Consider the following 27,904-nt stretch of genomic DNA (forward strand, 5'->3'; position numbering starts at 1 on the left):
CGCGCCCCGCCCCCGACGTATGAGAAGCAGCGCGTTTTTGCCTGCCCCACTCGTACGCATCCCAGAGCTAACAAACGATTGTGTTTATTGACAAGTTCATACGTCAGTACAAACAGACACGTTAAAAACAGCTCCCGCCCCGTGCAGCCGGGGAAGAGGGAAGCGCCCCGGCCTGGACAAAGTACAAAAGTTATAAATAAGGGGCTTTCAAAACTGGGGCGGGGCAAATCTGGACGGGGCGGCAATTACCAGTGGCCTCAGACATGCAGAAGGGGACGGGGCGCCGGCCTGGCCACAAGACCCACTATCCCCCCGCCCCAAACACACACACATGGGACAGAGGTTAGGGAAAGAGCGGCCACCTTCTCACTAATCTTAGCAGGAGTGTAGCTCCCTCCTCATGCAGGACAGGCTGGGGTTATCAAAGAACCTGCCTCAGAGCGCCAACCTGAGCCCTACTTGCGGTGGGCTGTGGCTGGTGTAAGGATTGGGGGTACAGTGGAAGTGGATTTCTAACCCTCACAGGCAGCTGCAGCCCTGCTAGGGGCGCACCCCCAGCTGCCAGACTTCTTAGGCCAGGATTTCCTTTCCATTTGGCCATGCAGCTGACCGTAGCAGAGCATGAGAGACAGGGTGTGGGGTGTGATAAGTTTGGATCTGCTCAAGTGCTCTCGGGCTGATGCAACGTGTCTGGGAACCCTTTATAACCCATTTCTTCCTAAGTCTCCTCGTAGAGCCAGCAGTATGGGTGAACAGACTTTCATAGCCTGAAGCTGTGGTACAGCTGCACTGACTTACCTGGTGCAGAGGGAAGTAGAAGGGCCCAGAGACACATGTTCTTCACCCAAGCTCTTCAACAACTGCCTAACTACTTGGTCCTTTCCTACCTACTCTCCATGCCCTATCTCCCTCATCCCTAACAACTGCCCCTTCTAATTCTAACCTTTCCCCTCACCTCTGCCACTTACCTGTCCCACCTACCACTTTTCCAATGTGTCTCTTGGCCCCTGTACCTCCCTCTCATCCAACCTCTGGTATCCAGAACACCCTTACACGCCCAGCAAGTGCCTTTAGGGACGCTCCTTCTACCCAAACCTGGTGTCCTATGGGCCATCTCATATCAGCTAGGTTGTGAACACCAAAAATCTAGAATTTGGGTTTAGTGTGTTCCATCTCTTTTCATGCTCCTTGATATAACTTCCACATAAGCCAGATAGTGAAGTTGGGGCAGGACATAAGAGGAAACCAGGCCTACATCAGCGAGAGATTGATTTCCTCTGTGCCCAAGGTCCTCAGAAGGTGGGCCGTTGCCCTGTAAACCATGAGGGAAGTTCCAACACAGGCTTCTGACTGAGCATCACACAGGATGCAGGGAGAAGGTGGCTTTTGGGCTCCCCAGCCTGCTTGGGACCAGAGCTAGAGGGTAGGGAAGGCCAAGGGACTGAAGAAAGGAGGCCAGGGCTTCATGTTTGCCCAGCAAAGGGCTTTACTGTCCCGCAGCTATGTCCCACAGCTGGCTCCACAAATTCTGGCCAGGACAGGATGGGGGCACAGGGACAAAGACTATGCTAGGGCCCTCTTGGAGGGAGAATGGGAGTGGAATGTGGGGTCTCAGGTCCTGATACCAACTCTTCTGATGGATGGGGACGCCCTGGAGAGCCAGACAGCTCTGCCTTTATGAACTGCTAGGAGTGGGGAAAACCACCCCTGCTCTGGCAGCCAGAGAAGTACAGCTGGTGTAGAAGGGGAAGTGGAGGTAGAGGTAAAACTCTGCAGTTGGCTGAAGGGCACTGAATACCACATCACCTCTCACCTTTACCCCAGAGTACCCTGTGTATGCTCCACCCCAGGGAGCTGATCCCTGCAGTAATTTCAAATGGCTTTCTAAGAAGAGAGGGCCAGCCCTTCCCAATTTCCCCAGATGTGGCAGGCTGCCCTCCCAACCCTCACAGCACCAAGATGACAAAGACCCAAGACCTACCCCTGCCATGAGCCACTGGAGGGGCTGTGTAGGCAGGAGTTCCAAGAAAGTGAGGCAACAGTCGGGGAAATAAATTAATAAATACAGGGGCTCCGTGAGGAGCAGCTGGGAAAGCTGCTTCACCTCTTGAGCACTGATCCTGCTATCCACTCGAAGCATCCTCGCAGGTTTTGGTGAGTGGAGGAGGGGCTAAAGTTTGAAACGGGGAACATTCACGTGGGACTGGTACTCAGAGTCTGCGTTCCATGCGCTGCTCCACAGCTCGAAGCAACAGCTCTGAGTATTGCTCTAGCAGGGCCTGTGTTTGCTCAGCTCCCACAGCCCCAGGGCTCCCGCCTGGGCTAGACAGCACTGCCCCAGCCAGGGACTCTAGCTCCTGCCGCACTGAGGAGAAGGTGTCTCTGAGGAGCTGAGTGATGCGACTTTGCTCCGCTGAGGGCATCTTGCAGCCAGCCACCTGCAACAGGACCCCCCAGAAGTGAGTTGGAGGAACAATGGAGGGGCCTATCATTGGATACATAAAAGGGAGAGGCTCCACCTGGTCTAGCCTGCCCCAAAAGAAGGGGCTGGCTAGGAGTTCCATACTCCAAGATCAGCAAGTATATGAGATGCGGGCAGACTATGGGGGGTGCCCCAAGGGAGGATCCCATCAGATTATGGAACCACCCACATCTTGTTAGCAACTCTTTACAACTCACACAGACTCTGCTTTCACTCTCAAATCTTGCACCCTGTTGGGCTGTTCCCTATGTCTAGGGTGGTGAAATAATTTGGGGGTATGAAAAGGGATACTATTAATAATTACAATGGGACAACAGGACTAAACTGGGATTGTCCTGAGCAAACTAGGACAGGTGGTCTCTCTATGCCCCACCCTCCTGAGGGAAGTGCCCAGCTGTTAACCAGAAATGACCAACAGGTACCTAGTTTAAGAGGCCTAATTTGACCTCTAACTCTCTCACCTACTCTGCCCAAGATGTTCTTGAATGCTCCACCCTGTCAGTGGAAGAGCCTTCTCATAGTGTTCTGGACATTCAGCTATCTTACCTAGCTCTACTGACCTGCTCTGTCTCCCCACCAGGAGGTGCCAACACTCACCAAGTGGTAGATCTGCACAGCCTGGCGCACATTGCCACAGAGCTCTGCCACCAGTTGTTCACACTGCTCCAGGTTCACCACCAGCTCTGAGAGGGACAGACACAGCTCAGTGAGGCCCAGTAAGCTCCCTTTTCAGGCCTCCCCACCCAGGGATGTTGAGAGTAGGTGAGGCCTACCCCTCAGCATTGTACCCACCGCTTGCCTTCAGTTTCTTCTTCTTTCTTCCTTCCCTTCCCCCACCCTCCCCACCACTACACAGACAACAAGGTCCAGAATAAAGGGCCAGCCCAAGGGTCCAGAAGGCACTGAAGGGATAAGGGGGTCACGAGGAGATCGTGAAGGTTGGCAGAAATGTCTCGCCATCAGGGTATGACTTATAGACTGAGACAGGAGCAGACAGGATGAAAAACGCCAGAGGCTGGATGCACAGAAATGGGATGGAGCAAGAGAGTGGCCAACAGAGACGGGAGAGGGAGGATGGGGCAAGATATGAGAGCTGGGGAGCTGTGCACACCTGAATCTTGGCTCAGGGCTGCCCCTGGCCTGGTGCATTCCATGGGGTTGGGAGTCTTCTCAGGGGATGAGGACTGCAAGTTCTCAGGGCCTCGGAGGAGGCTGCTAACCGGCAGTTGCTGGGCACAGCAGCTGTTGGGCCCAGGATGAGCCTGGCACTCTGTCCTAGGCTTCAGAGTGGTATCTTTCCCCAAACAGGCCCGCCTCTCAGATGTACTCTGAGAGTTTCTTAGGCCCACTGGGGAGCCAGGCTGTTCTGTCTCACCAAGGGCCCGGCCCTTGGTTACAGGTGAGAATGTGGCCAGGGTAGGACGGTCAGGCAATGGTTTGGGGATGTCCAGGACCAGGTGAGCCCGGCTGGGCAGGGCCAGCTTGCTGAGTGGTGAGACTTGGATGGGGGCAGGAGCTTGAGGTTCAGCTGCCAGGCCCCGGTTCTCTCCAACAGAGATGCTGTGGGACATCTTGGCCATGAAACTGGCAGTGGGGTTCTGGTAGGAGTGGGACCGAGACAAACAGCCATCAGCCTTGGGCAGGGAACCCAGGCCATCCTGGGCCTCAATCTCCTGTGACAGCAATGGGCTTGGTGAAAGAGCCTCATCTGCAGAGGAGACAGAGATACAAACAGGTCAGATGGTGAGAAAGGCATCCCAGGTGCTGAGGCCCAATCCCTAGGAGCTGCTGTTCCCCTGCACTTACCCAGGAAGGGACACCCAGTAGCAAGCACAGTGACACACAGGATCACACCAGGCCCTCCCTCCTCCAGCACACACATGTTCCACTCTCTCCACACTCTGGGGCTGAGCCTACCAGGCTTCTCACCCTGTGGCACCAGACTCTGCACAGACAGGGCTTTCTGGAGTCCAGCTAAGGGGCTGCCTGTGGTCATTCTCTTGAGGGCCCAGCTGCTATCCAGGTTGAGATGGCGTCGTGACAACAGCACAGGGGCTGCCTGCTGGGGGCTGGGGGAGCCAGGGAAGGACTCCACCTCCGGGGGTGCTCCTGGAGGATTGGCACAACTGCCTCTCAGCTGCTCACCAGACACCTGTGGCACCTGGACTGGTCTCGACAACAGAACCAGGCTTGAGGAGGATGGGGATGGTTCCCTACAGGGAGGAAATGTGGAAGAAGGCCCAAAGAAGGCTCAGTGTTTCTCCCTGCCAAGATGGTGAGAAGCTCTCATAGCCCCAGAGAAGCACTAGGAAAGAAGGACAGGCACAAAGCCAGACAGGGTTGGGGTGAGGCCAGATGTCCCAAAACTAGGGCTGTGAAACACTCTCAGGCAAAGGAAGGGAGAACCCTGGAAGGAGGGCTGTATGCTGCCCTAGAGGCAGGAACACTGGGAGGTCAGGAGGGCTAGAGCTGCTGTAGGAGAGGTTTCTGTACCTGAGTTGGGGGGTCTGTACTTGCAACAGGAATTGTGAAGAAATACTCCGAGACTCTGTCCTCTCTGGTATCCTTACTGGGCCTCCTGCCAGGGTCATAGGAATCATGCATTGAAGCAAAAGCCAAGCCCTTGCCCCAGATTCTGCCTCCCCTAGGAGGAAACCCCAAGACACTGCCTGCCCTTGGACCCTCTCTCTCAACTAGGCAAGGAGGGGAGGAGGGCAGATTACAGTGATCAAATGCTGGCCCTCTGACCACACCTGGAGCAGCCCCATTGGCCAGAGTCTCAAAGTGCTGTTTTAGAAACTGCTCCTGGTCCGGCGTATGGGGGCTGCCTTCCTGTAGCCCATAAGGGCCAGTGCCTCCCTCCTCTTCCTCCTCTTCTTCATCACCCTCAGCTGGCTCTTCAAGGTCTGAGGAGATGCCATCCACACTCAGGGGCTCCGTGCTCTCGGAGTCTGGATGTGCAGGAGGGGGAGAGAGGCATCATGCTGCACTCATCTGTCGCCAGAGCATCCACCCACACCCAGTTCACTGGCCCCTCCCTCTGGGCTGCAGCCTCACCTTCATTGGGGTGCTCAGGGCTGGAAAGGCGGCTGCTGCTGTAATCCACAGAGCAAGCACTGTCAGGGCTGTGCTTTTCTGAGCCCCTGCTGCCTGGGTACATTCTTCCCAGGGTACCTCGGCCTGGAGCCTGTACCTGGAACTCACTGCCAGGAAGGCCAGCAGGGGAAAGAAAAGGCAGTGAGCAGGGGTGAGCAGCAGCCTCTGGACTCCTGTCTATTAGCAGGTCTAGGGATGAGGCAGTAGTGAGGTGGTGGGTAAGCCCTGAATATCCTGGGGGCTAGCCCTCCCCTGACTAAAAGACACTCAGAGGGAAGACTGGGGGATTCATGGTCTAACGAGGTCTGGCAAAAACAAGACCCTTGCCTGGTATCCATGGTGGGGCTGTCACTAGGCTCCGGGTAGACAATACCATCTTCAATGGGTGCAGGCTCCAGATCTTGGGCAAAGATCCCTTCTTCTTGTGACAACAATTGGATAATGTGGGGGCAGGAACAGGGTTGGGAAGCCTGAGGCTGAGGGAGCTTTTCATTCTGGGAACACACCAAGGGGCATAACTGGGGTTACTGATGTGAGAAGAGGGCCTTGGAGAAAAGGGGGAGGCGGGCAAGGATTTGGCATGCACCAATTCTGGGGGAAGCTGAATACTCCAGCTCTGAGGACAGACACCAAGAAGCCAGGCTGGGCTCCAAAGGATGTTATGAGCTTCTGGGAAAACTATTAACACTCTTGGCTGCCAACCTCTAGCTACCACTTAATACCAAGATTCCTTCGAGGAACCACCCAGGGTAAAGGCCACCTTGCCTCTCTACCCAAACCCCTTCCCTGCCCACCCCTATCACCACACCATACAGCCTTGCCAGCCCCACCCCAACTTTGCAGTTCAGGTTGCCCATGTGCCACATGGGCAGAGCAGGCAGAGCTGGACCAGTGCTCAGGCCCCGGCTGTTGGCACAAGGCTGGCTAAGTCTCCTTGGAGATCTCTAAAGCCGAGAGAAAGCTGGCTCACCTGACTAGCAAGTGAGGTCTCAGGGGCCTGCTGACCAGGCTTCCTAGGACCAGATGGCGTCATGGCCAGTGAGTCCTGGCTGGGGCCCTGAGGGCTTGGAGCCAGTTTTTCCAGCTGCCGCAAGTCCAGCATGGAGCGAACACTCAGCTCCGTGCCTGGCTGAACCCAGCGCCCCCTTCTTCTGGGTCCTGGGTTGGCTGCAGGCGCTGGGTCCAGGAACTCTACCGTCTCCTGTGCCTGGTAGGGGGTGGAGGAGTAACAATAACAACCACACATTAACAGCAGCAAACACTCATGTATCACTTACTATGTGCCAGGTACTTTGCATGCATTAACTCATTTCATCCTTACAACCACCTTATGAAGTAGGTACTGCTCTTATCCCCATTTTTACAGATGAGGAAACTGAAGCACAGAGAGCTTAACATAACTAGTCCAAGTCCCACAGACAGTGAGAGGCCTACAAGTTTGTCTGGCTTCAGAGTTCATGCTCTTAGCTGCACTTTACGTTCTCTCACATAGGAACCTCTACTCTCAGTCTTCACTTGGTGTGATGGACTCCTCAGAGCTAGGAGTCTCTAAAAGTCTCCTACTCTGAGAACAGCCCCAACAGAATCCCAAAGTCCCTTAACAGCACTGAGGCCAAACCAATAGCCCAGGCTTAAGACCCCTGGCCTGGTCAGAATGCACCAGAGACACCACACCACCACCACTCTGTGAAACTGCTGGTGGCGATGAAATGTGCTGGTCCTTAAAATCCCAACATGGGACTAGTAAGGGCTGGGCTGCTTTGGGGCTTGCTCTGAAAGCCTTTACCCCTCTTCCGGCCACCATGACGTAGTTGCCTCTATGGCCTTTTCCCTCTAACAAACTGTTCTGGAAGTTCTGAGCTTACTTCTTAACTGAGGCCTTTAGAACTACAATTTCTCCATATTTCTGCTCTTTGGACTCTTGATTTTCCTGAACTTTAATTCTAACCATTTGGCTCAGATGACTCTTTTCTATTCACCCCCTCAAGCTGTTGTTTGATGATATTTACACCCAGGCTCCAGGCAGCTGACCAAGTGGAGCACTTCCCCTAGTGGTGACTAATCCTTATGATAGATCTCATCTGACCCAGAGGAAGGAAATACCTGGGCTTCCCTCATCCTTAATCTGGGACTAGTCCAGTCTCTTGAACTGCTCCCCCTCACCCCACCCCAAGGCCTTTCTTGGACACAGGAGTGAAGCACATGGGCAGAACCCATGCACCAATGCTGCACAAGGCTCAGAGCCCTGCTTTTACCTCCTTTCACCTCCTATAACTTTGGAAGGCCATTTTAAGGATGGAGACTCACCCGACTCATCTCCCAGTGGGACAGGCTTCGGGGAAGGGCTGGGCTGGGGACCAAGGCTAGATAGAAAGAGGCAGTCAGAGGGAGTGTCTCCTGCCCACCCTCCCCTAGAGCCCTGGCCCCACATGAGCTCATATCCTGTATAGTCTCAATGATGCCCCAGTTTCTTCAGCTCACACTGCTCTCATCCCACAGTCCCAGAAAGGTCATGTCTACCCACTATACCAACTGGTGCCTATCTAACCCCACACAAGACTGCCACAGACCTGGATCTTTCTTGGTACCCTTGGCAAGAACGGGCAGAGCCATAAGTACTTCTTCTTCAGTACCCTCGTCTTCTCCCTCCTTGTCGCTGTCTGATGAGAGAGCTGGTCCAGAACAGAGTATGGATGGGGCCTGGGGCCTGAGTCCAAGACAAGGAAGGTCATAGGGAGAGGAGACTCAATGGGGGAACAGGCCAACATCATGGGTCTCTGTGTGAGTATTAAGGTCTTGGGAGATACAGAGATGATGAATAGCAAGAAGAGGAGCAGTGAGATCACAGCAAGCCATCTGGACACCCACCCATCACTGCCCATATTATGTTCTCACCGGTTAGGTCCAGAAGTCCCTTGGGGAGAAGAAGGTCCGTACTGCTTGATCCCTCGCTGACGCTGGCGCAGCTCGGCCAGACGCTGCCTCATGCTAATGGTCATCTCAGAGCTTAGGCGCCACACAAATATGCAGCTGGGGTAGAGCCACAGAGTTAGGTGGGGGAGCAGGAGGGTAGGACTCTAGAGGTGGCAACACCATTAGTTCCTTCTTCATGGACTGGCAAAGAGCCACCCTCCACTTCCACGTCAGGCCCAGGCAAGAAATATCTTTGTTCACCCCACTTCCCAGAGACATCACTGAGATGAAGAGGGGAGGGGGCAGGGTATATCTGTGGCACAGAGGAAGAATCTGTCTCTCAGGGAAGCTGGCTTCTGCTTACCTGTCCCCTGACACAGAGATGAGATGTTTGCAGTCATTACTAAATTTCATGCCAGTGACAATCTCTGTGAAGAACAAAGAATATGGTCTATGAGCCACCCTGAATTCCCAACCAAGGCCCTGTCTGTTACAGTAGTAGATATGTAGGTTGTTTGGAGGGCAGGGCCAGGTAGCTCTGCTGAGGCCCAAGAAATTAAGGGAAGAAAGAGTAAAGTTCCAGAGGTGGAGTACTGGGGCTACACTCACCTGAGTGGCCAAACATGGTGGCCACGCACTCGCCTGAGGAGAAGTCAAAAATGGAGAGGTTCTTGTCGGAACAGCTGGTGGCAATGTAGATCCCTGAGGGGTCTGTCTGCACCTGAGGAGTGTGATGTAGAACTGAAAAAATATGGGAAACGCCAGTCCCTTTCCACCTACTATTGTTCTGCCCCCAGACCCCGGGCCCAGTGCACATCCTACTTGGCCCTTACCTTAATGAGAGTGCCATCCTCACCCTGTGACCCTTTAAACAGCTTCTTCTGCTTCCCACTGCTAATGTTAAAGATCCTATAAAGAAACACACTCTCTTTCACATAAGGAGAAGGTAAAGATCAAGCATACTTGGGTGGTAGAAACACAAGCATTCACTCCCAGCCCATTGTCTCTGGGAGCTACCCCCAACACCAAAGTGGCTACCCCTCATAGGTGAGGCAAAGTACTCATTCTGTAGGCTCAAGGGGTAACAAAGTCCTGGATAAAAAGATAGATGTAGGAATTTAGCTGCATAGAGCTGACCCCTAGGCATGAAGGAATGTAGCCAGACAGTCTGAGAAGAGGATGCTCACCGAATATTTCGGTCCTGGCAACCAATGGCCGTGTATTTCCAACTAGGCTCCACATCCATGTCATAGAGGGTCGTCTTCCGTACCACATGGTGTGTCCGTGTAAAGTGTACTCCATCTCCAGACTGCAGGGGGCAGACCCACACCCAAATGCCTCGCCAGGCCCAGAGAGCCCTATTTTTGCCTCCCTTCACCTCTTGGAACCTCACGCAGGGGAACAGTAGAGACATACCACCCACCCCCACCCTCTGCCCCTTTCAGGGAAGCACAGTACCCTCACCTTCTGTGCAGTGCGGAAGTAGATGCTCTTGTCCGCTCCACAGCTGATCATGCGGACTTGCCCATCGCTCGCTGTGGAGGAGGGGAGCCTAGCTGTTCCAACCAATCTCACCACGTGGGGGCAGCCTTTCCTCTACCTTCCCTCCATATTTTCTCCATTACCAAGCTACTCTACCAGGCTGGGACAATCATTAAAGCAGAAGGCTTCCCTTTAAAACCCTTCTCCCCATCCTCAGCCCAACCTGGTAGGCTCAGGGTCCCCTAGACTGAGTCTACATTCCACCTGTCTTCCTATCCAGCCCCAGGCCTTCCAGCTGCTGTCCAACACTCCACCATGATTGGCAGACTCTTCTCATGGAGGCAGAATGCAGGGGGCTGGCGGGGGGGGTAGGTGGCAGGATGTGTCTCATCTGCCACGGCCCCACCTGCAAACTTGACAGCAGTGATGGAGGATGAGTGCTCGTCCAGTGTCTGCTGTAGGCTATATTCCCGCCCAGCATCCAGAACATGGATCAGCCGGTCCCGGCTCGCTGATGCTAGCAGCTTCAGACCTGAGGTTGAAAGAACTGCATCAGCCCATGAGTGCCCTGAGAGCACTCATTTGAGCCCAGCAAAGAGCCCTGTATCTCTGAGCCAGATAAACCACGGAGCAAGGATGGAGCTGTCCTCCTCTAAACTTATGAAAACATCAAATTGTCCAAAGAATTATCAGCTCCACATCTAAGACCCAAGACAGATATAAGTGGCACCGGTAGGACTGGAGGAGCCCTGTGCCATTCTGGACTAGGTACTGGGCATCCTCCTTACCTGTGTCTGGCTTAGAGTACTCCAGGCACAGAATCTCCGAGTCATGGGCCTCTACCTTTAGCATCTCACTCAGAGACTGCAGTTCGTGCACTCTGCAAAGATGAGGAGAGGAGGGAAGAGGTCATTGCCCTCCCTTCCTCTGCTACATTACTCTCCCCCAACCTCTTAAAAATTTTTTTTGAACTTTTAGGCTTAGAGAAAAGTTGCAAGTAGTACAGTTTCCATACTTCTCTTACCCAGCTTTTCCTAATATTAACATCTTACATACTGATAGTACAATCATCAAACCAGGAAATTTACACTGATACAATACTATTAATTAAAGACCTTATTTGAATTTCACCAGTTTTTCCACTATGTCCTTTTTCTTGATCCAGGATCCTATCCAGAGTCCAAACTGCATTTAGTTGTTATCTCTCCTTAGTCTCCTGTAGTCTGTAACAATTCTTCAGTCTTCCCTTACCTCTCATGACCTTGATACTTCTGAAATGTATTGACCACTTACTCTGTTGTATGTACCTCAATTTTAGTTTTTCTGATGTTTTCTCATGACTGGATTCATTTTATGTATTTGTGGCAAGAATACCATAGAAACAATATTATGTCCTTCTTAATATATTATATTATGGGCTTCATGACATTGATATGAGGACGTTAATTGTGAACACTTGGTTTAGATGGTTTCTTCGTTATAAAGTTATTATCTTTCCTTGGTAGATAACAAAATATTTTGTTCCCCAACCTTTCTAAGCCAAACACTCCTAAAGCTCTGTCCTTGGGGACCTAACTACCCCAACCTGCATCATGGGAGGCAGTCAGTACCCACCCCAGGCCTGGTATTACCTAAGCGTGCCCATACGGTCCCCTGAGGCTAGATGCTGTCCGTTGGGGCTGATACACACAGAGCGGATGCCCACACGGGGATCCATCAGGGACCCATCAGCTTTGTCTCCTCCAGGCAGCTCAGTGTCCAGAAGGGCCTGAGTGTTCCCATCCACATAGATGATCTTAATGAGGTCCTAGTGGAACAGGTCAGAAGAGGTAGATAAGGCAGGCCCAACGTAGTACAGCTATGAGGGGTAAGGAATGCTGGGCAAGATAAGCCCTTGGCTCATAGAGCCCAGCCAAACAAGAGCTGGAAGATCAAGGTCTGGGAACTCAGTTCCTAAGAATGAGGTCCAAAAGCTGTGGGGATGGGGGTAATAAGTGTGGAGTGGGGGGCCCAAGGCCTCAGGGCTCACGTTGCTGAGGATGTTTCGGTGCAGGGTGGAACCATGTACCCCGGAGCTCTCTGTGTTCCACAGGCGAATGGTGTTGTCTGAGGAACAGGTAATAAAGGAACTGGGGGGCAGGCAGGCCTGGTTACTGTCCTTCACCTCAGGGTACACCTGAAGGGGCAAAGGGAACAGAGTCAAACCTCCATTTATGGAGCAGTCCCTTCCCTGCCCAAGGAGTTGGAAGAGAATGAGATTAAATAGAGAATGCTGGCCAAGACATAGCCCAGTGCCTTCTAATAGTAAGCAAGCCATAACATTAAATACTCTTCATAATTACTAAGGGAAAGCACATTAACCAAGCATGTACTATGCACCAGGCACTCTTCTATGTCTCCCACTTACATTTCACTTTATTCTTAGAACAATTAGATGTATCAGGTACATCACTTTACAGATGAAGAAACCAAGGCTCAGTCAAGTTCAGTAAGTTGTCCAAGATCACTGAGCCCAGGACAAGACAAAACTAAGGATGGACAGGGGTACATCAGAAGAATTCTGAGATGTATAAGCCCTAAAATTCCATCACAGGAAAGTCGCTGGAGAAACAGGGAGGCAGCAGGAACAAAAGGTCATACGTGGGGATCCCCACTTTCTGTCCTTGTAATGGTATCCCAGCAAAACTAGTCAGTCTCCAGCCAGCTGGCCCAACCCACATACCTCCACACTCCAGACGCAAGAGGAATGATACAGAGCCGAATACACCTTGCCCACTTTCTTGGGGTCCCTCACATCCCAAACATAAATGCTGTGATCGTTGTACACACAAGACAGCCACTGATTCGTAGGATCAAAGGTCAAGGCAATGGTGTCTGGATACCTGGCATTGGCCACTCCAGAGAAGAGGCGACTGTGAGAGAAAGGACAGGGCAAACTGGTGAGATTAAAGGGAATGAAAAGAGAAGCCAACCCACAAAGAAAGGAGCAAAGCATGGGGAGCCCTCCCCAGACCTGCAGGTTTGGAAGTTGAAAAAAAAAAAAAAACAGTCCCTAACAGCCATCACCTGGGAGCTGGCCCAGCACTAGCTGCTGGGCCATGGTGTTCTCCTAATGAACACAAACCATTTCACAGAACACCAACATCAGACAAGGTAATTCTGTGGCTGTGACAGGGTGAAACAAAAACAAGACTCCTCTGTGTATGTTTGTGTCATGTCTGTGCACAGATAGAAACAACATCACCATACAAACCACAAAAATGACCAAACATCATCCTTTCCCATCTAATGTGATTGATGGCTGCTTCTTTACCAATTACAGCTTTAACCTCATATCTTTCCTTCCAACTCTTAGATTAAAATTATCAAGAAGTCAGGATCACTGTACCAGCCAGCCACCAAAAAAAAAAAAAAAACAAACAAACAAAAAAAAAACTTATCAAGGTATCCAATTGTAGAATTGCCCCCACTGCCTGACAGCATCCAACCAGAGCAACACTTTAATTCCTTAAACCACTCCTAAAATCATCTGACGCAAGCTCCTCCTAATACCCACTTACTGAGACTCTCCAAAGTTCTCCATGGTGTGGTCTCCTGGGTTGCAACAAGTACCAATAAACCCAAATTTGTTTGTCTACAGAGGTGTTCCTGGTAATCTCTGGGGCACTAATACACTCTTCACTTTGTTCCACGAAGCACTGCCAAGGAAGGCTAGGCACAGGGTAGGCTATGAATGCAGGCAAGGGGCCCAAATAACTCACCTGGCCTCAGTGACGCTGGCAATGTCTGTCCCCAGGGCATGGGGTCGAGGCAGGGTGCTGAGGAAGTGCAGGTTAGAGGGGTTGAAAAGGCGCACAGTGCCATCAGCACAGCCACAGAAGATATAGTCTTGGCTCACAGAGATGCAGTGGGCCACTGTGGTCTGAGAGCAGAGAGGCTCAGGTCAGCAAGGGCTACCTACCTACTCAGTCTCCCCAACCCCTCATCAAGTCACCTGCCAGGAGGAAAGACTGGCCAAGGTGGGGGTGAGAGAAAAGCAGCCTACATGCTCTGGACTGAGCACACTCAGCTGTCATCCAGAGATGTCCCTCCCTCTAGCAGCAGGTGTCCAGAGGGTTCACAGCCCTGTGCAGTTGGGGGATGGGAATCAGGGACCTTTATATTGCACCAGTGGTTTTAGCAAATAGGACAGAGTAGGAAAAGCCCAGCAAAGAGAAAGAAACAGCATGAGAAAGAGAGGAAGATATAGGCACCACTTACTGTGAAGCTGTCTGTGTTCTGAGTAGAAGAGGAAAGCAGGGGAAAGAGAAACAGAGAGAGACAGAGCAGAGAGGAGGAAGTTATACAGATCGTCAGGGACTGGAACTGGGCCAAGCTCTAGCTCCCCCAAACTTCTTTCTCCTAGGGTCCCCTTCTGCATGCATCAGGGCCTAGGCCCTGTTTTGGATCCCCAGGTACCAGCTCTCCCCTGAGCTGAGAAATGGGCAGTCTCTACCCCCTCGGACAGAGGTACTTACTCTCAGCTCCACCCACTTATCCAAAAGCCTCCGGTCGCTGAACTCGCATAGCAGCCCTGAGGATGTGATGCAGAAGGTGCTGTCAGCCTTCTTCCCTCGGCCACAGGCCACATCAGTGAACAGGCTGTTACGTAGCTCCCCCAGCAGCCCTGAGCGGCCCAGCAGGGGCACAGTGGCATTCACCTGTGGAAACACACCACTGTTATCCATCCATCCATCCAAAAGCCTGCCCCTGGAAACTAGGCCCTAGGGAGAAGAGGGGAAATGGTAAGCTCCCCTTGCTCTTTAAGACTATTCCTCAGTCTGGATAGCATCTCGCTCATCAAAACTTCCGTATGACCGCTGAGTAGGCAGAAAGAGCCCAAGTAGAACAGAGTCTCCTGGAGTGGGCTGAACAGACCCTGGCCCTAGTGGCTACAACCAACCTCAGCTCCTCACCTTTGAGGTCTTGCTGTCATCAAGGTACCAGAATTTGATGTGCCTATTGCCTGCAGTGACAAAGTAGCTGCAATCTTCAGAGAAGGACACTGCTGTCACCCGACTGGACACCTTGTTGGAGGCTACCACAACGTTTTTCTGGAAGGAAAGCCAAAGGAAAAAATGAAGTCTCTGCCTCTTGGGACTAAGAATAAAGAGAATGCAGGAGGAATTTACTGGTCAGAAAGAAGGGTGGGTGGAGAATCCCTTTCAGAGGAATTGAAAAGATTAATTTCCTCTGGAGGTACTTGAAGGCATAAAGCTAGTCCCTCTTACCAACATGTTTAGCAATACAGTTGCTCTTTTATGCTTCAAATAATTTTTTAGAATGAGGCTGAGATCAGCAAGGTGGAGGTAAGCTGCTCAGGTTGGCAGCTTCCTGACTCCTCCACTGACACTTGGACTCCCATAAGGCTGCCAGGCCATCCCACCAAGCCCACTCACCTTCCAGGCCCAAACGTTGACGATCATGTCATGCTGGTAGCCCACAGAGACAATGTACTTGGCACTAGGGGAGAAGGCCACACAAGCCACACCATACTTATGTTCTTGCAGCTCTGCCATCTGGCTATGCTCAGCTACGTCCCAAACCCGCACGGCAGGCATATGCCCACTCTGCAGAAAGGCAAGAACTGGAAGTGAGGACCTAAGGAAGGCTAAGGAAGGCTGTATGCACCTTTCAGAGTGGGAGCTGTGCCTCCTCAGCTACTGCATACCATCTCTCTAATGACTCTCTGGCCAAAAATCAAGAGCAGGGTGCTATAATACAGGACAAAAGTATAGAGGAAACATAATAAACTTCTGAGGACAACAATGATTACCAGGGAGAAAGTGGCCCCAGACTTTATTCAGTTCTCTCTAGATGGGGGTCTGTACCTCTGTATTTGTTCACAGCTCCTTGAATCATTCTGATGGGCAGCCAGGGTTGAGAACCACTACCGCTCATGTCTATCTCTGCCCCCAACTGCCTCCCTGTAAGAGACTGAGAGGGCAGAGGTGTTCCTTATGTGCCCAGCAGGGGGCCTCCAGGGATAAGGAATATTTTAAGGCAGTGGTTTTCAGTGTGCTTCCCTAACCAGCAGCATCGGCAAACTTGTTAGAAATGCAGATTTGGTGGCCCATCCCAGATCTAAAGAATCAGAAACTCTGGGGGCCAGCAACATGTGCTTTAACAAGCTTACCAGGTGATTCTGACGCACACTAAAGCATAAGAACCACTGTTTAAAGGTATAGCAGAAATCAGGATTTGGCTTCTATTCAGGAAGCCAAAGTGACAGGAGCCCTAACTAGGCCTAGATTATAGCTCTCTGTGGAGGCCAGGTCACCCACCCTCTTCACAGTGCTGCCACCTCGTTTCCTCACTCACCTCTCCAGTGACCAAGTACTTGCCATCAGGGGAGAAGGCAAGGGCAGTGATGGTTTTCCTGCAAGAAATGGGGCAGGCTTAGAGGGGCACTGGCAGCTTGGCCTAAGCCTGGCACCCTCACTGCCTCTCAAAAGGTGAGACCAGCAGGCCCAATAGTACATGTGGCATTTCTCCATCTGGCCCTGGGGCCCAATCAGGGCCTAGACAGTGCCCTTCTCACAGCCCCCAGGAGGAAGAGTGCTTCCTGAGGGCCCAGGCCCATTTACCTGGAACTGTTGAGGATGTGGTGCTGTTTGTGTTTCCGGGGATTGAACAACACGACCACACACCTGGAGAAATGAGTGAGACAATAGGTTTAGCACTCAATCATAGCTCCCTTAGAAGCCCCCAGGCCACCTGGGACTTCCAGTCATCCAGCAGAGGAAGCTGAGTTAAACAAGCTGAGAGGGGTTCCATTGCTTTCTCCTGGCAACCTGTTCTTGCCACTTCCTTTCCCCACCTAAGAGGGCTCCCTGGAAGCCTATTCCCACCAGGTCCCTAAGCACAAGTCCCATCTCTGGTCATACAAAGGGCAGCAGGGACACAGACCTTCCCACAGCCCTTGTATATATCCCAGGAAGAGGTATAGGAGGGAAGCATAAACATGATTTTGGCAAAGCAGGCCTCAGGTGTACAGCCTGTTTACCAGCCTGGGGACATACTTGTGTCAAGAATTTGAGTTCCAAGGACAAGTGAAGGCTTCTCACATGTGCGCCCATGTGTGTATTTGGCAGGAGCCAGCCCTCCACACACTCCCTGTGTTGGATGAGTAAGAGTGTGGGAGGCCATGCAGGGGGCTAGAACTGCAGGGAGACTCAGTAAGACCAAGGGATAGGAGGGGTGCAGGACACAGGGAGAATGCATCATGGGAGGCCACCACAGAGACAGCATGAGTAAGCCTTACAGTGCTATAGAGCTTCTGGGTCCAGCCCTGAAAATCCCTGGCTTTCCAGAGGCAGTTCCAGAGAGGGAAGCCAGAGGTAGCAGACGTCAGGAGCAAGAAGCTGGAAGCCGACAGCCAAGCACTGTTCTCCTTAGGCTTCCTGGTTGTCGTCGGGCCCATTACCCCCTCTAACTCACCTCTTCATCAGCACTGGTACTAGCTGACAAAAACAAGCCTGGGTGCTGCTACACCAGAAAAGGGGAAGCGGAGAGAATGAGCAGACAGCTACTTCCCCCAGACCAAATCTTCTCTAGTGGGAAACTCACTGCAGCCCCCATATTTGAACCCCACTTGCTGGCTGTAAACTTGAAATGGGGAGGTGTACAAACTTCAAGTAAGCGCTTAGCATCTTAGGCTCAACAAACCACTTCAATATGCAGATTCCCCAGATAATCCTCCCTGGGGACACTAAGACCTTTCATGGGACCAGATATGCCCAGAACTGCTAGGCTGACCAACAACCTTGGAATTCCTGAGTCCTAGCATCTTCTCCTCTAATCCCCCCGCCAACCTTTCCTCACTGTTTTAGTTCTCCTCCTCCCCCCATCTCCTACTCTTCCCTTGTTCTCTTTTCTTTATTCCTTTCTCCTTTCCCATTTTATACTAACTTCCAATCTCCTGCTTCTTGTTCTAGAATGCCATGGTCAGGAGGATTTTAAAAAACATGACAAAAATAAGCTGGCTTTGGAAACTCTGTGCCCCATCACTCCTGAACAGGTGCATGAAAATTATAGCAGTTATAGTTCAAAGTCCACAGATTTAGATATTTAGATTTTAATACTTTATTCAATGTGTGAAAAATAATACCCCCAGGAGATCTACCACCATCATGAATTCAGAACCCAGCAAATTTTCAGTGTCTAACTGATGTTTTCTGAACCTTCTTGCAATCTGTGCTAACCTGTGAAGGCACTCTAAAGGCTCATCTCTCTAGCAAAGGCTTCTAGGCTAGGTTACAGGTTACGTCGATTCCTAATTAATTACAGATAAACTATGGCAAAGGACTTCAGCTAAGAGTTGATCTAATTGACTTAATGCATAATCCAACCAACCACATTCCAAATCCAGATAACTAAGTGCTGAGGGCTCTATGGTAGGCTTGTGAGTTTTCCTTTAAAGTCATCACAGAGCCGCATTGTGGCCTTTAAAAGGCAGTTCATCAGACTGCTTAAAACACTTTCCAAGTCGCTGCATACAAATTCGGAGTCTTCCTGAGACAGAACATCCTCTGTTTCCTCCTCCTCCTAAATTCAACTCCATGGTAGAAGGAGGAGGAAGAGCAGTGCATGGGTGTGTGCATGGGTGTGTGGGTGGGTGCGTGGGTGTGTGGGGGGTGTATGGGTGTGTAAAACTAACTACATTGCAGATAGAAAGATGACTGGCTAGAGGAAGATGAGGTAACTCCTTCCTTCTCTAATGCCCAGTATATCCTGGGAAATTCTCAGGTGTGGCTTGGAAGAATTAAGCAAGGGAGGGAAACACAAAGTAGTAGGCCCTTCAGCTGAAATTTTTACTCCTAATTATTCAAATTCAGAAACCATCCAACACAGAGAAAAAGACCAACTCATAGTCACAGCTCCGATCGTGGGGACAATAATGCAGATATTGAAGTGAGAGCAGAATGTCCAAGGTTCCCTGTGTGCCCAGCTTGTTAAGGTCCTCAGAAGAGAACAGGAGAACCTGTTCTCAAAAACCCTGAGAAGCCTCCTCAGTCAGCTGGGGAGAGGAGGGTGAGGCACAGTTTGCATCAAATTTCAGCCCTCCACCTCCAGTCCCTTGACTCTGCCCAGCAAGATGAACCCTTGCAGCAGTGCTGGCTGAAATCCTCAACATGACAAGGGCTGGGCTGGCCCAACCAGCGAAGTCCCGTAACTCAGAACTTGAGGGTAAAGAAAGACTGCTCACTCTCACAAAGAAAGTGTAAGGCCTCAGTCCCTCCAGGCTTCAGCCTGGAGAGTCTCTTATTCACTGCTGTATCCCAATGTCTGGCACAGAGCAGCAACAAATATCTGCTGAACAAATGAATGAATGCATCCATGAACAAACTGTTTGCGGAAGAAGTAAGGGGCCCTGGTTTCAGGTGTGAGGTATGCACAGAAACTAGGAGAAAAAGCACTGAGAGGACTGATGCTTGTGTGTACCCTTGTTTATGGCTTTATCAGGGCACCAGGTCCAAGCGTCATCTTCTCTCAGGTCTACTGGTCTCTCTACCATCCCACACACTCCCTGGCAAACACCTACACAGGGCTTGCTGCAGAGAGTAAGAAGGTGGCCCTGTGTTCCTTCAGCTCAGATGTCACGAGAACACAGTTCAGGAAGAGATTCTGTGGCTTCACACTCTCCAATGTTTTCAAGCTGCGGATCTCAACATAAATTCCAACATGAACTGAGTAAATGGAGGACTTTCTCAGGAGAGCTGGGTTTCCCACTTATCCTCTCCACTTAAAGCAACCAAGAGATTGCTGGATAGCCCCAGTCACCTTGCTAAGACACTTTCCTCTCCAGTGGGCAAGAAGCAGCTCTGCCTAGCACACTCAAGCCACTGTGGAAATCAGGGACAAGAGAAACCCACTCTCAGGACTGACTGGCTCCAACAGGGGCTGTGCAGGGCTCTTAAGCCCCTGAACCCTCCACCAAGCTAGCTAGAAAAAGAACTCAACTCACTTAAGGGTGTTCAACTAAACTAAGTCCCTCAAAGAGGCTGTCTAGGTATCAGCCTGGTATCCCAGGTAGGGGGCGTTAAAGTGTGACAGTGAGAGGTGGGCTTCCTGTGATGAAAATGACAGCAAAGGGAGAACTCCGGAGAAGAGCCACTAAAACTGAGAGGTCTCTGCCCAGAGACTCCAAACACTTAAGACTGGAGTTCCAACCTACCTCTGCCTGACAAACACTGCCCACCCCCCCTTCCCTGTGCTGTTTCATTTCCCTTCAGAAAACTTTGTTTTGCTTTGATATTTGCCTCTAGGCCTCTGGGAGAATTTTTTGAGTTTTGTTTCTCTTCTTGTTTCTAGGATACCTGAGCTGGCTCCTAGAGCAACAAGCGCAGTAGGAACAGAGAGTGGGGGGTTGAGGGTGCTGTTAGGATTACCAGATAGGAAGAGAAGGAAGACAAGGAGGGAGGAAGAGCCTGCTCAGGCTCACACAGACTTTGGTGGCCCCCAGACACCCCAGAAGCCCATTAGGGGGCTTTAGCACAGCGCAAAACTAAAACACCCAGAAAGCAGCCATTTGCAAAGAGAGAACTTGAAGTCCTTAGAAATCAAAAGGCCAAGGAACAGATCAAGGACACTGTCCGTGGCTGACTCGAGCCACGCACACTCAGGAAAACTACTAGAGGTTACAGCAGGAAAGCCGCCATACACCACCTGGAAGGATAATGACTCCCAGGCTCATGCACCAGGCGGGGACCTGCCCATAAACATAAGCACACACCCTTAAAGGCAACAGGCCTGGAGTCTGGGGGTGTGTGGCATAGCGAGGTACAGAGCTCCACACTTCCCAGGGCAAGGACACAGGGCTCAACAAGCACTGAACAGCACCCCAGGCCTTTCCTGCCTATCCTATATCCAGGCCCAGCCCCACCTCCAACAAGAAGGAACCTGGCTTTCCCAGGCAGGAATGAGTGGAATTCCCCTGAGGCAGAAGCCCTTCATCAACTTGCTTCTGGAGGGGGAGGAGGCCAGCCCAGTGTCTGCCAGGCAGAGCCAATGCTGCTCCCACAGCAACCCCACCACAGATATCAAACACCAAAGGGCCACTCAGGAGAGACACTGATCCCAGAACCCAGGGGCAGAAGTCTCCCTGGCACAGGCTGAGCTGCCCATAAATTGAGCTCCTCTCATTCAAATGGCAGGTAGACAGGTTAGAGGAAAAGCAGTTTTTAAAAATAAGCAGAAAGTCTGGCCTTCCCCTACCCCATGCCATTTTAAGAGTCAGTGCTTTGCAGACAGACTACTTAGATTGGAACCCCAATAGAGACACTAGCTATGTAACCTTGAGCAAACTGCTTAATCACAGGGTTGCCCTGAGTATTAAATAATTCATGTGAAGTGCTTAAAAAGTGCCTTGCACAGATTAAGTCCTTGATAAAGGCAGCTTTTTTGATGGGATGATGAAACTAAGCAAATCATGTATATGGTACATAAACTATAAAAGCTGTTGTGGAAATGACATTGGGAAACTAGGCATTCCCAAATTGATGGTGAGGTAGAATAATGGCCCTTCTCATTTTTGTGTTCCTGTGCCCAGCAACAAGGAACAGAGGCTGACAGAGAGAACCAGAAGCAGGAGGGGTCCCAAGCCTCCAAAAGAAACACTTCTATAGAAGTCTAAAGAAACTATGGTTGGGACTTTCTCATTTTTGGAGCAGAGGAGTGAAAAGACAGCAAGGGAAAGAATACCAACCCTAGTCCCCTACTTCTCTTCCGTGGCATTGACATCTCTCAAAGTGACTAGAGCAGATGAAGTCATAGCATTATTCATAATAGCTAAAAAGTGGAAACAACCCAAATGTTCATCAACTGATGAAGAGATAAAATAAGGTATATCCATACAACAGAATATTACTCAGCCACAAAAAGGAATGGCGTCCTGACACATGCTACAATATGGATGAACCTTGAAAACATTATGCTAAGTGAAAAAAGCCAGTCATAAAAAGACTAATATTGTATGATTCCATTTATATGAAATGTCCAGAAAAGGCATATCTACAGAGACAGAAAATAGATTAATGGTTGTTGGGGCCTGGAGGTCTCTGGGGGGAGGGGATGGAGAGGAACTGCTAATGGGTATGAAGTTTCTCTTGGGGGTGATAAATATATTCTATCATTACTGTGGTGATGGTTACACAACTCTGTGAACATACTATTGAACTGTATATTTTAAATGGGCAAATTGTATAATATGTGAATTACATCTTGATAAAGCCATTTTTAAAAATTACTAGAAGGTAGTTATTGAAGATGATGATGGAACTGTGTATAACATAAAGTGTGAATCTGTACATGTGGGTGGATGGGTGGGGGGAGACAGCCAAAAAGCAAGAAAGGATGGCAACAAGGACAACACTCAACAAAGAGCCTTTACCTAGCCCTGTATCTCCTTTACAAAAACGGCACCAAAACATTAACCTGGATATATTTCCCAGAAGATATCAAAAAACCTCTGTCTGTTCCAACTGGTCTAGCATTGCTATGAACATCCATGCAATAAGATCTCTTCCAAGGCACTTACCCAGCAGGGTAGGCAACTAAACCTGACCGGGGGTCACAGGCAAGTCCTCTGCCTCCAGATACTGTTATTCCCAGCACCTTCTCCAAGGTCACCTGTTAGAACAAGACAGAGAAGTGACATGTTATAGATAGAGTAGGCTTGGGAAGGAGGTTCTGAAGGTATCTGGGACCATCCTGCAGTGCTGATTACTTTCCTGATGCCCCTGTCTTCAGGAGAATGGGCTATGACTTCCCTAGGTTTTGTTCTGGCCACAGGTCTCTTGATCACATGGGGAAAAGTCAGTGTACATCACCTACTTTTAGGCAGGGCTGTCTGTGGATACCATGGGAAAGAAAATCAACTGGTTAAAACACAGGTCATGGCTACAGAGAAACAAGCATTCTCCCAATCCAGGAAGGCACTGTTTACGAGCTAAAGCCTTGGGTCCCCAGACTGGGCTCTTGGGTCTATGAAACTTGGGGAAGATTACTGATCTTTGTGCCTTGGCAGGCATAAAGGAAAGGCCACTCTGATCTACCAAGAGCCAAAAGAATGTTAGGTATCAATTAGGTGACTCATAATATCCCTGACCTTTGCATTCCAACACATTCTTCCCCTCCATCAAAGGACTCCACCTCCCAAATGTCTGCCAGTTCATACAGACTATGAGCCTAAGTGGCAGAAACATGGCTTAATGCTGTGTTTTGCAAAGCACAGATGCTCAGAATACTCTAAGTATTATTAAGCCACAACTCCCAAAAAGATGAAAGGGAAACATGTGAAGTGTTCAGAGATCCTGAGAGGACATGGCCATAAAAGAAATTCACCATTTTCATCATCAGTATTATTACCCCACACTGTCTGCAGCTCTCAGGACCCACAACGGACTAACCTCAAATTAGTTCACTGGTCTTTCTGCTACATAATGGCATGTAGCATTCAGACTGCCCTGTAAGCTCTTGCTTGTCACTCCAGGTCAAGTCTTCTCTAATACTGTCTGTACTCCCGGCACTGGTCTTCCTCAGGGATGTCCTTGATATCCCTTGACTCAGAGAAAGGGACTTCTGAATGCAGAACAGCCGTGAAAACAGACTAGACTATACTGTGCTATGAAAACTGACCCTAAATAATGGCCAGCCGTTCCCCCCCCCCAAAAAAAACCACCCCACTAACCCTGAGGAGAGTCTTGGAGGCCCTAGAAGGGTGATATGAACCTGAAACACTTAACGAGTGTTCACACTTGTGGCAGATGACCTATTCCTAATCCAGAACAGTTTCTAGAGAGGGGAAGCCCAGAATCAATTAGGATAGTTTTAGTGTCTCTTTCCTTCTTTCTTACTGCCCCAACCAGAGAAAATTCAAAGGGCCTATTTAAATTCTTAACTCTGAGGACCATTTCAGTTTGAATTAGGTTGGAAAGAAATGCCCTGTGGTGGCCAAAGACTAAAATAAGTCTCCTGGCAAGTTATTATTCACCAAAAAGTTTCCCAAGAGTCTTCTGTGCTTCTTAGGGATGCAAACCAGGGATTTCAACGTGTATCTACTCACAGGTAGAGGTACTTTAGGTATAGGGCACCAATCCACAGCCACCTGGCAAGTGCCAAAGTTGCCAGTTACCGTTGGGCTTATCTGAAGCACTAAACCTAGTGTGGAATAAACTAACTTTAGCCTACCCTATACATTTCTTGATAGTTTACCCTAACTTATGCCTTCTTCAACCCTTTTTCTCACCTTAATGACCCCCGGAACCCAGTCACCTGACACTGACTGGACAGCACAAAATCATCCTGGAGAAATCTGGGGGATACTCAGCTCAGATCACCATGCCCTCATCCTGGCACTGCGCCTTTGACTATCCCAGAAGGAGGGGTACCAAGGAACATTTCTGCTGTACCTACTGCCTACTACAGAGGAGAGAGAGAGGAGCCCAAGGCCAGCATTACCCATAGAGATGGGAAAGGTCACAAAATCAAGAGCAGCGAGCTAAAAGGGTGCTCAACTCCTATTCTCCTCAAGCTAATCTGATGTAAGGCAAATCTTTTGAATTCAAATTTGCATGGATCCCTTCCCTCTCTTTTGCTTTAGAGTTGGTCCCAAAGAATCAGACCAAGACTGTTGGTTCTCAAGCTGCCTTTCCCTCTGACAGGAACCTGGGTAGGTGTTTTGTGGATAGATGATCCAGTTTCACAGAGAATTAATTCTGAAACTAGCTTGGACTTTTCAATCGCAATCTAAAGCAAGAAAGAGATGTGGGTTACTTAGACCCTAAGAACCAGTATTTATCAAACTTTTTTGACCACGACCCACAGTAAGAAATACATTTTATATTACGACCCAGTGTATACATACACGTATGTGTATACAGATGCATAACACTAAAATAAAAGTTTCACAAAACAACACTTACTCTATTGCATGTGATATACCCTATTTACATTATATTCCATTTCATTAAGAAAGAATTCTAGTCATGGCCTACTTTACCGGTTTCATGACCTACAAATCGGTTAGAAGCTCTAGTTTGGGAAACGCTGCTATAGACCATCCCTTTCAGCCAAGCCTGAGTGACAGGCTCTAATCACCAGCACCTTTGTATTACTCAGTCACTTTCCTCCTAGGATTTTGGGTTGTGGAACATACTTCCAGACTAGAAAACCTCTGAGGCAGCAGTTTGCCTGGGCTCAAAACTTGGCTAATTTTCAAAGGATTTATGGTTTTCAGTTTTTCCTGGCTTTCTAAAGCAGCTATCCAAGGGAAAAAAAGCAGTTTCCTTTGGCTATGTGGAGGGGAAGGAGAAAGGGAAAACATTCAGGGGCATCAGCTGGTTTTTATTTTATGTACTTAACCACCTTTCTGTTTGCAGGGAGTTTGGGGGCTGAGCTCCACTTTCAAAGGATGAGAGTCGAGAGCTCTTGAGAGGCGCCCAACATACACTTATTTTGCAAGGCTCCAACACAACGGGCTTTATAAACTGACTCTCTCTCTCTGATAATCTTCGCACTACTCTCTCTTTCCAAAAAGTTGGCAAAACTTCCCACCTCCCCGGGAAAATGAAGACAGCCTGGACACACCCTGCAAACACACCCAAAGTTCAAAAATAGGCTAAATGCACCCAAGTTCAATCAGTGGTATGCTGGAGCCAGCTTGCACCAGCTCTGAACGGTGATTGTCACATTCAGTGACAGCACGTTGGTAGCCTTGAAATCACCACTGTGGGAATACTTACATTACAAAAATCAGTAAAGTCTTACAAACCTAGGCCCTTACCCCCACCCCCGAGCCTGTAACATTTACCAGCACACCACTGAGTTCAAATCACTATTACCTCTCACCTGGACTATGACTATAACTCCCAAGGGTTCTCCCTGCTTCAAGCCTTGCCCCCTCTAGTCATTTCTCAACATGGCAGATCACAGTGATTCTTTTAAAATATAAATGAGATGTCATTTATATTTTATGCTCAAAACTTTCCAATGGCTTCCCATCTCCCTTAAGTTCAAATCCAAATGCCTTATCCAGGTTTACAAGATCCTAAATCATCTGGCCTCTGGCTACCTCTCTGACCTCATTTCCTACACTCTCCCCCTTACTCACTCTACCCCAGCCACCTTAAGCACCTTAAGCAGATTCTAGACTCGGGTCATTTGCATATGTTATTCCTTGGACTAAAAAGCTCTTCCCTCAGCTATTCACATAGCTAATTCACTCAGAGCTTTGCTCCAAGAAAGGACTTACCCAGCTTTATTTTTCTTCACAGCATGTAGAGGCAGGTAGTGGCCCAAAATTGATTATAACTCTGTCCGTGTATTTACTGTCTGTCTTCCTCATGAGAATGTCAGCTCCTTGAGAACAGGACCTAGGTCACTATCCCTCACTAACGTATCCCCAGCACTTTAAAGAAGTGCCTGGCACACAATGGGCATTTGATACATATTTGATGAATAAAGGAGTGCCTGGCAGAAGCTTCCAGAACAGAAAGACCAGACATGAGTAAGCCCAAGAAAACTGGGTATTTCAGGACAATAGTTGCTCTTCACAAAGTATCTAAAACTTGTTAAAACAGAAAGGCCATGTCCAGCTGAAGACAAGCACAAAGCGAACTTAATGGTACATGTAACATTTTATTTCTTAAGCTAATGGTGGGCACACAATTGTTCACTCTATTATTCCGCATGTCTTTATTGTATGTCTTTTTCCTTGTATACATTGTATGTCTTAAATACTACATAGTAAATATTAAAAAGATATGGTCTAGGATGTGGTATGGGTTCAGGACTTTATGAGCAACATCCTTCTATAATTCACATCTCTGACCTTTCTCTCTATCCTCATGTCGTTTTGTTGATATTCACTAACCTAGCAATGCCAGGGAAAGGTATAAAAACTCAAGAATGTGTGTTTTTATTTAATTTAGGTTTCTTACTGTTGGGAAAATATAAGAAAATGGTCAGAGCCCCTCAGATGTTCAGAATCTTGCCAAGCATTTGATGTAAATATGCATGTGTGCCCAGGTGTTCTTTGGTTATTATCTAATGGAATCGTGCATGTGCATCAAGGTGTCTTGGGTTATGGACTTAAGTATAAAAGCTGAGTGGCTCTGATCTATGGGGAGGCCACCATTTGCTACTGCTAGAGGCTGCTACTGAGGACTGAGCTCATGTCATCTGCCAATGGCTCCCAGGATCTTTCCCAATTACCTAGCATGGACCTGCGTGTGAGGGGTCTGGTGACCCAGTCTGTACTATGGGTTTGAAGGGGTGGGCCCTAGCCCTGACAATACAAACGGAAACTTAGTATAACTAAAATAACAAACGTTTTGGCTTTAGTTATGATTGCTTTAACAATACATTTAAGTGCTGTACAGAAAATGAAAAGTAAATGGTCAGGATGGGGGCAGGGGGTTCAGAATCTTGCTGAGCATTTGATGTAAATAACTGTGCATGCATGCCCAGGTGTTCCTTGGCTATTTTCTGTGGATGCGCATGGGCACCCAGGTGTTCCTGGGTTGACTGATTCACACCCAGGTGTTCCTGGGTCATTGGACTTAAGTATAAAGGACGAATGGCTCTGATCCACAGTGCCCTCAGGACACCCTGGGAGGCCACTGCTAGCTACCTGAACTTGCATCTGAATAAAGCCTATTAATTTTTACCCATGGCTCCCAGGATCTTTTTCCTATTACGTAGCTCATAGACCTGCAGGTGAGGAGTTTGTGACCCAGTCTGTACAACAGGTTTGAAGATCTGTGGGCCATGAGCCCTAGCAATACAAGTGCTTAGAAGGCTGCACATTTATACAATGCTCTGACATGTCAATTTTAAGAACCACTGTGCATATCCCTTTTCCTGGCTGCTAAGCATGACAGCAGCTGATGA

General features: G+C 49.4%; 1 protein-coding gene across 8 annotated transcripts in view; it reads right to left on the bottom strand.

Annotated features, from left to right (window-relative positions):
* The window catches only part of MAPKBP1 (mitogen-activated protein kinase binding protein 1), a 49,028-nt gene that overhangs the window by 2,369 nt on the left and 18,755 nt on the right, over nucleotides 1–27,904 (bottom strand). For 2 of the 8 annotated variants that reach the window (XM_063090505.1, XM_063090503.1), the window contains exons 3-32: nucleotides 22,551–22,642; nucleotides 16,600–16,662; nucleotides 16,334–16,391; nucleotides 15,412–15,582; nucleotides 14,929–15,066; nucleotides 14,491–14,673; nucleotides 14,234–14,251; nucleotides 13,735–13,895; nucleotides 12,696–12,885; nucleotides 12,003–12,149; nucleotides 11,605–11,780; nucleotides 10,762–10,853; nucleotides 10,380–10,505; nucleotides 9,956–10,026; nucleotides 9,679–9,800; nucleotides 9,325–9,400; nucleotides 9,101–9,212; nucleotides 8,856–8,919; nucleotides 8,474–8,608; nucleotides 8,149–8,285; nucleotides 7,886–7,941; nucleotides 6,549–6,785; nucleotides 5,906–6,072; nucleotides 5,540–5,685; nucleotides 5,236–5,433; nucleotides 4,976–5,060; nucleotides 4,400–4,695; nucleotides 3,594–4,190; nucleotides 3,080–3,165; nucleotides 127–2,438 (exon numbers count right to left, since the gene is read on the bottom strand). In XM_063090505.1, coding sequence (XP_062946575.1) covers nucleotides 2,211–2,438; nucleotides 3,080–3,165; nucleotides 3,594–4,190; nucleotides 4,400–4,695; nucleotides 4,976–5,060; nucleotides 5,236–5,433; nucleotides 5,540–5,685; nucleotides 5,906–6,072; nucleotides 6,549–6,785; nucleotides 7,886–7,941; nucleotides 8,149–8,285; nucleotides 8,474–8,608; nucleotides 8,856–8,919; nucleotides 9,101–9,212; nucleotides 9,325–9,400; nucleotides 9,679–9,800; nucleotides 9,956–10,026; nucleotides 10,380–10,505; nucleotides 10,762–10,853; nucleotides 11,605–11,780; nucleotides 12,003–12,149; nucleotides 12,696–12,885; nucleotides 13,735–13,895; nucleotides 14,234–14,251; nucleotides 14,491–14,673; nucleotides 14,929–15,066; nucleotides 15,412–15,582; nucleotides 16,334–16,391; nucleotides 16,600–16,662; nucleotides 22,551–22,642 — 4,428 coding nt within the window. In that variant the 3' untranslated portion in view covers nucleotides 127–2,210. Of the gene's footprint in view, nucleotides 1–126; nucleotides 2,439–3,079; nucleotides 3,166–3,593; nucleotides 4,191–4,399; nucleotides 4,696–4,975; nucleotides 5,061–5,235; nucleotides 5,434–5,539; nucleotides 5,686–5,905; nucleotides 6,073–6,548; nucleotides 6,786–7,885; nucleotides 7,942–8,148; nucleotides 8,286–8,473; nucleotides 8,609–8,855; nucleotides 8,920–9,100; nucleotides 9,213–9,324; nucleotides 9,401–9,678; nucleotides 9,801–9,955; nucleotides 10,027–10,379; nucleotides 10,506–10,761; nucleotides 10,854–11,604; nucleotides 11,781–12,002; nucleotides 12,150–12,695; nucleotides 12,886–13,734; nucleotides 13,896–14,233; nucleotides 14,252–14,490; nucleotides 14,674–14,928; nucleotides 15,067–15,411; nucleotides 15,583–16,333; nucleotides 16,392–16,599; nucleotides 16,663–22,550; nucleotides 22,643–27,904 lie in introns of those variants that run through there. The other 6 variants (XR_010022943.1, XM_063090509.1, XM_063090510.1 and 3 more) reach the window with 6 other exon arrangements.

Source organism: Cynocephalus volans, chromosome 3, assembly GCF_027409185.1.
Source record: "Cynocephalus volans isolate mCynVol1 chromosome 3, mCynVol1.pri, whole genome shotgun sequence".
Lineage (NCBI taxonomy): Eukaryota > Metazoa > Chordata > Mammalia > Dermoptera > Cynocephalidae > Cynocephalus > Cynocephalus volans.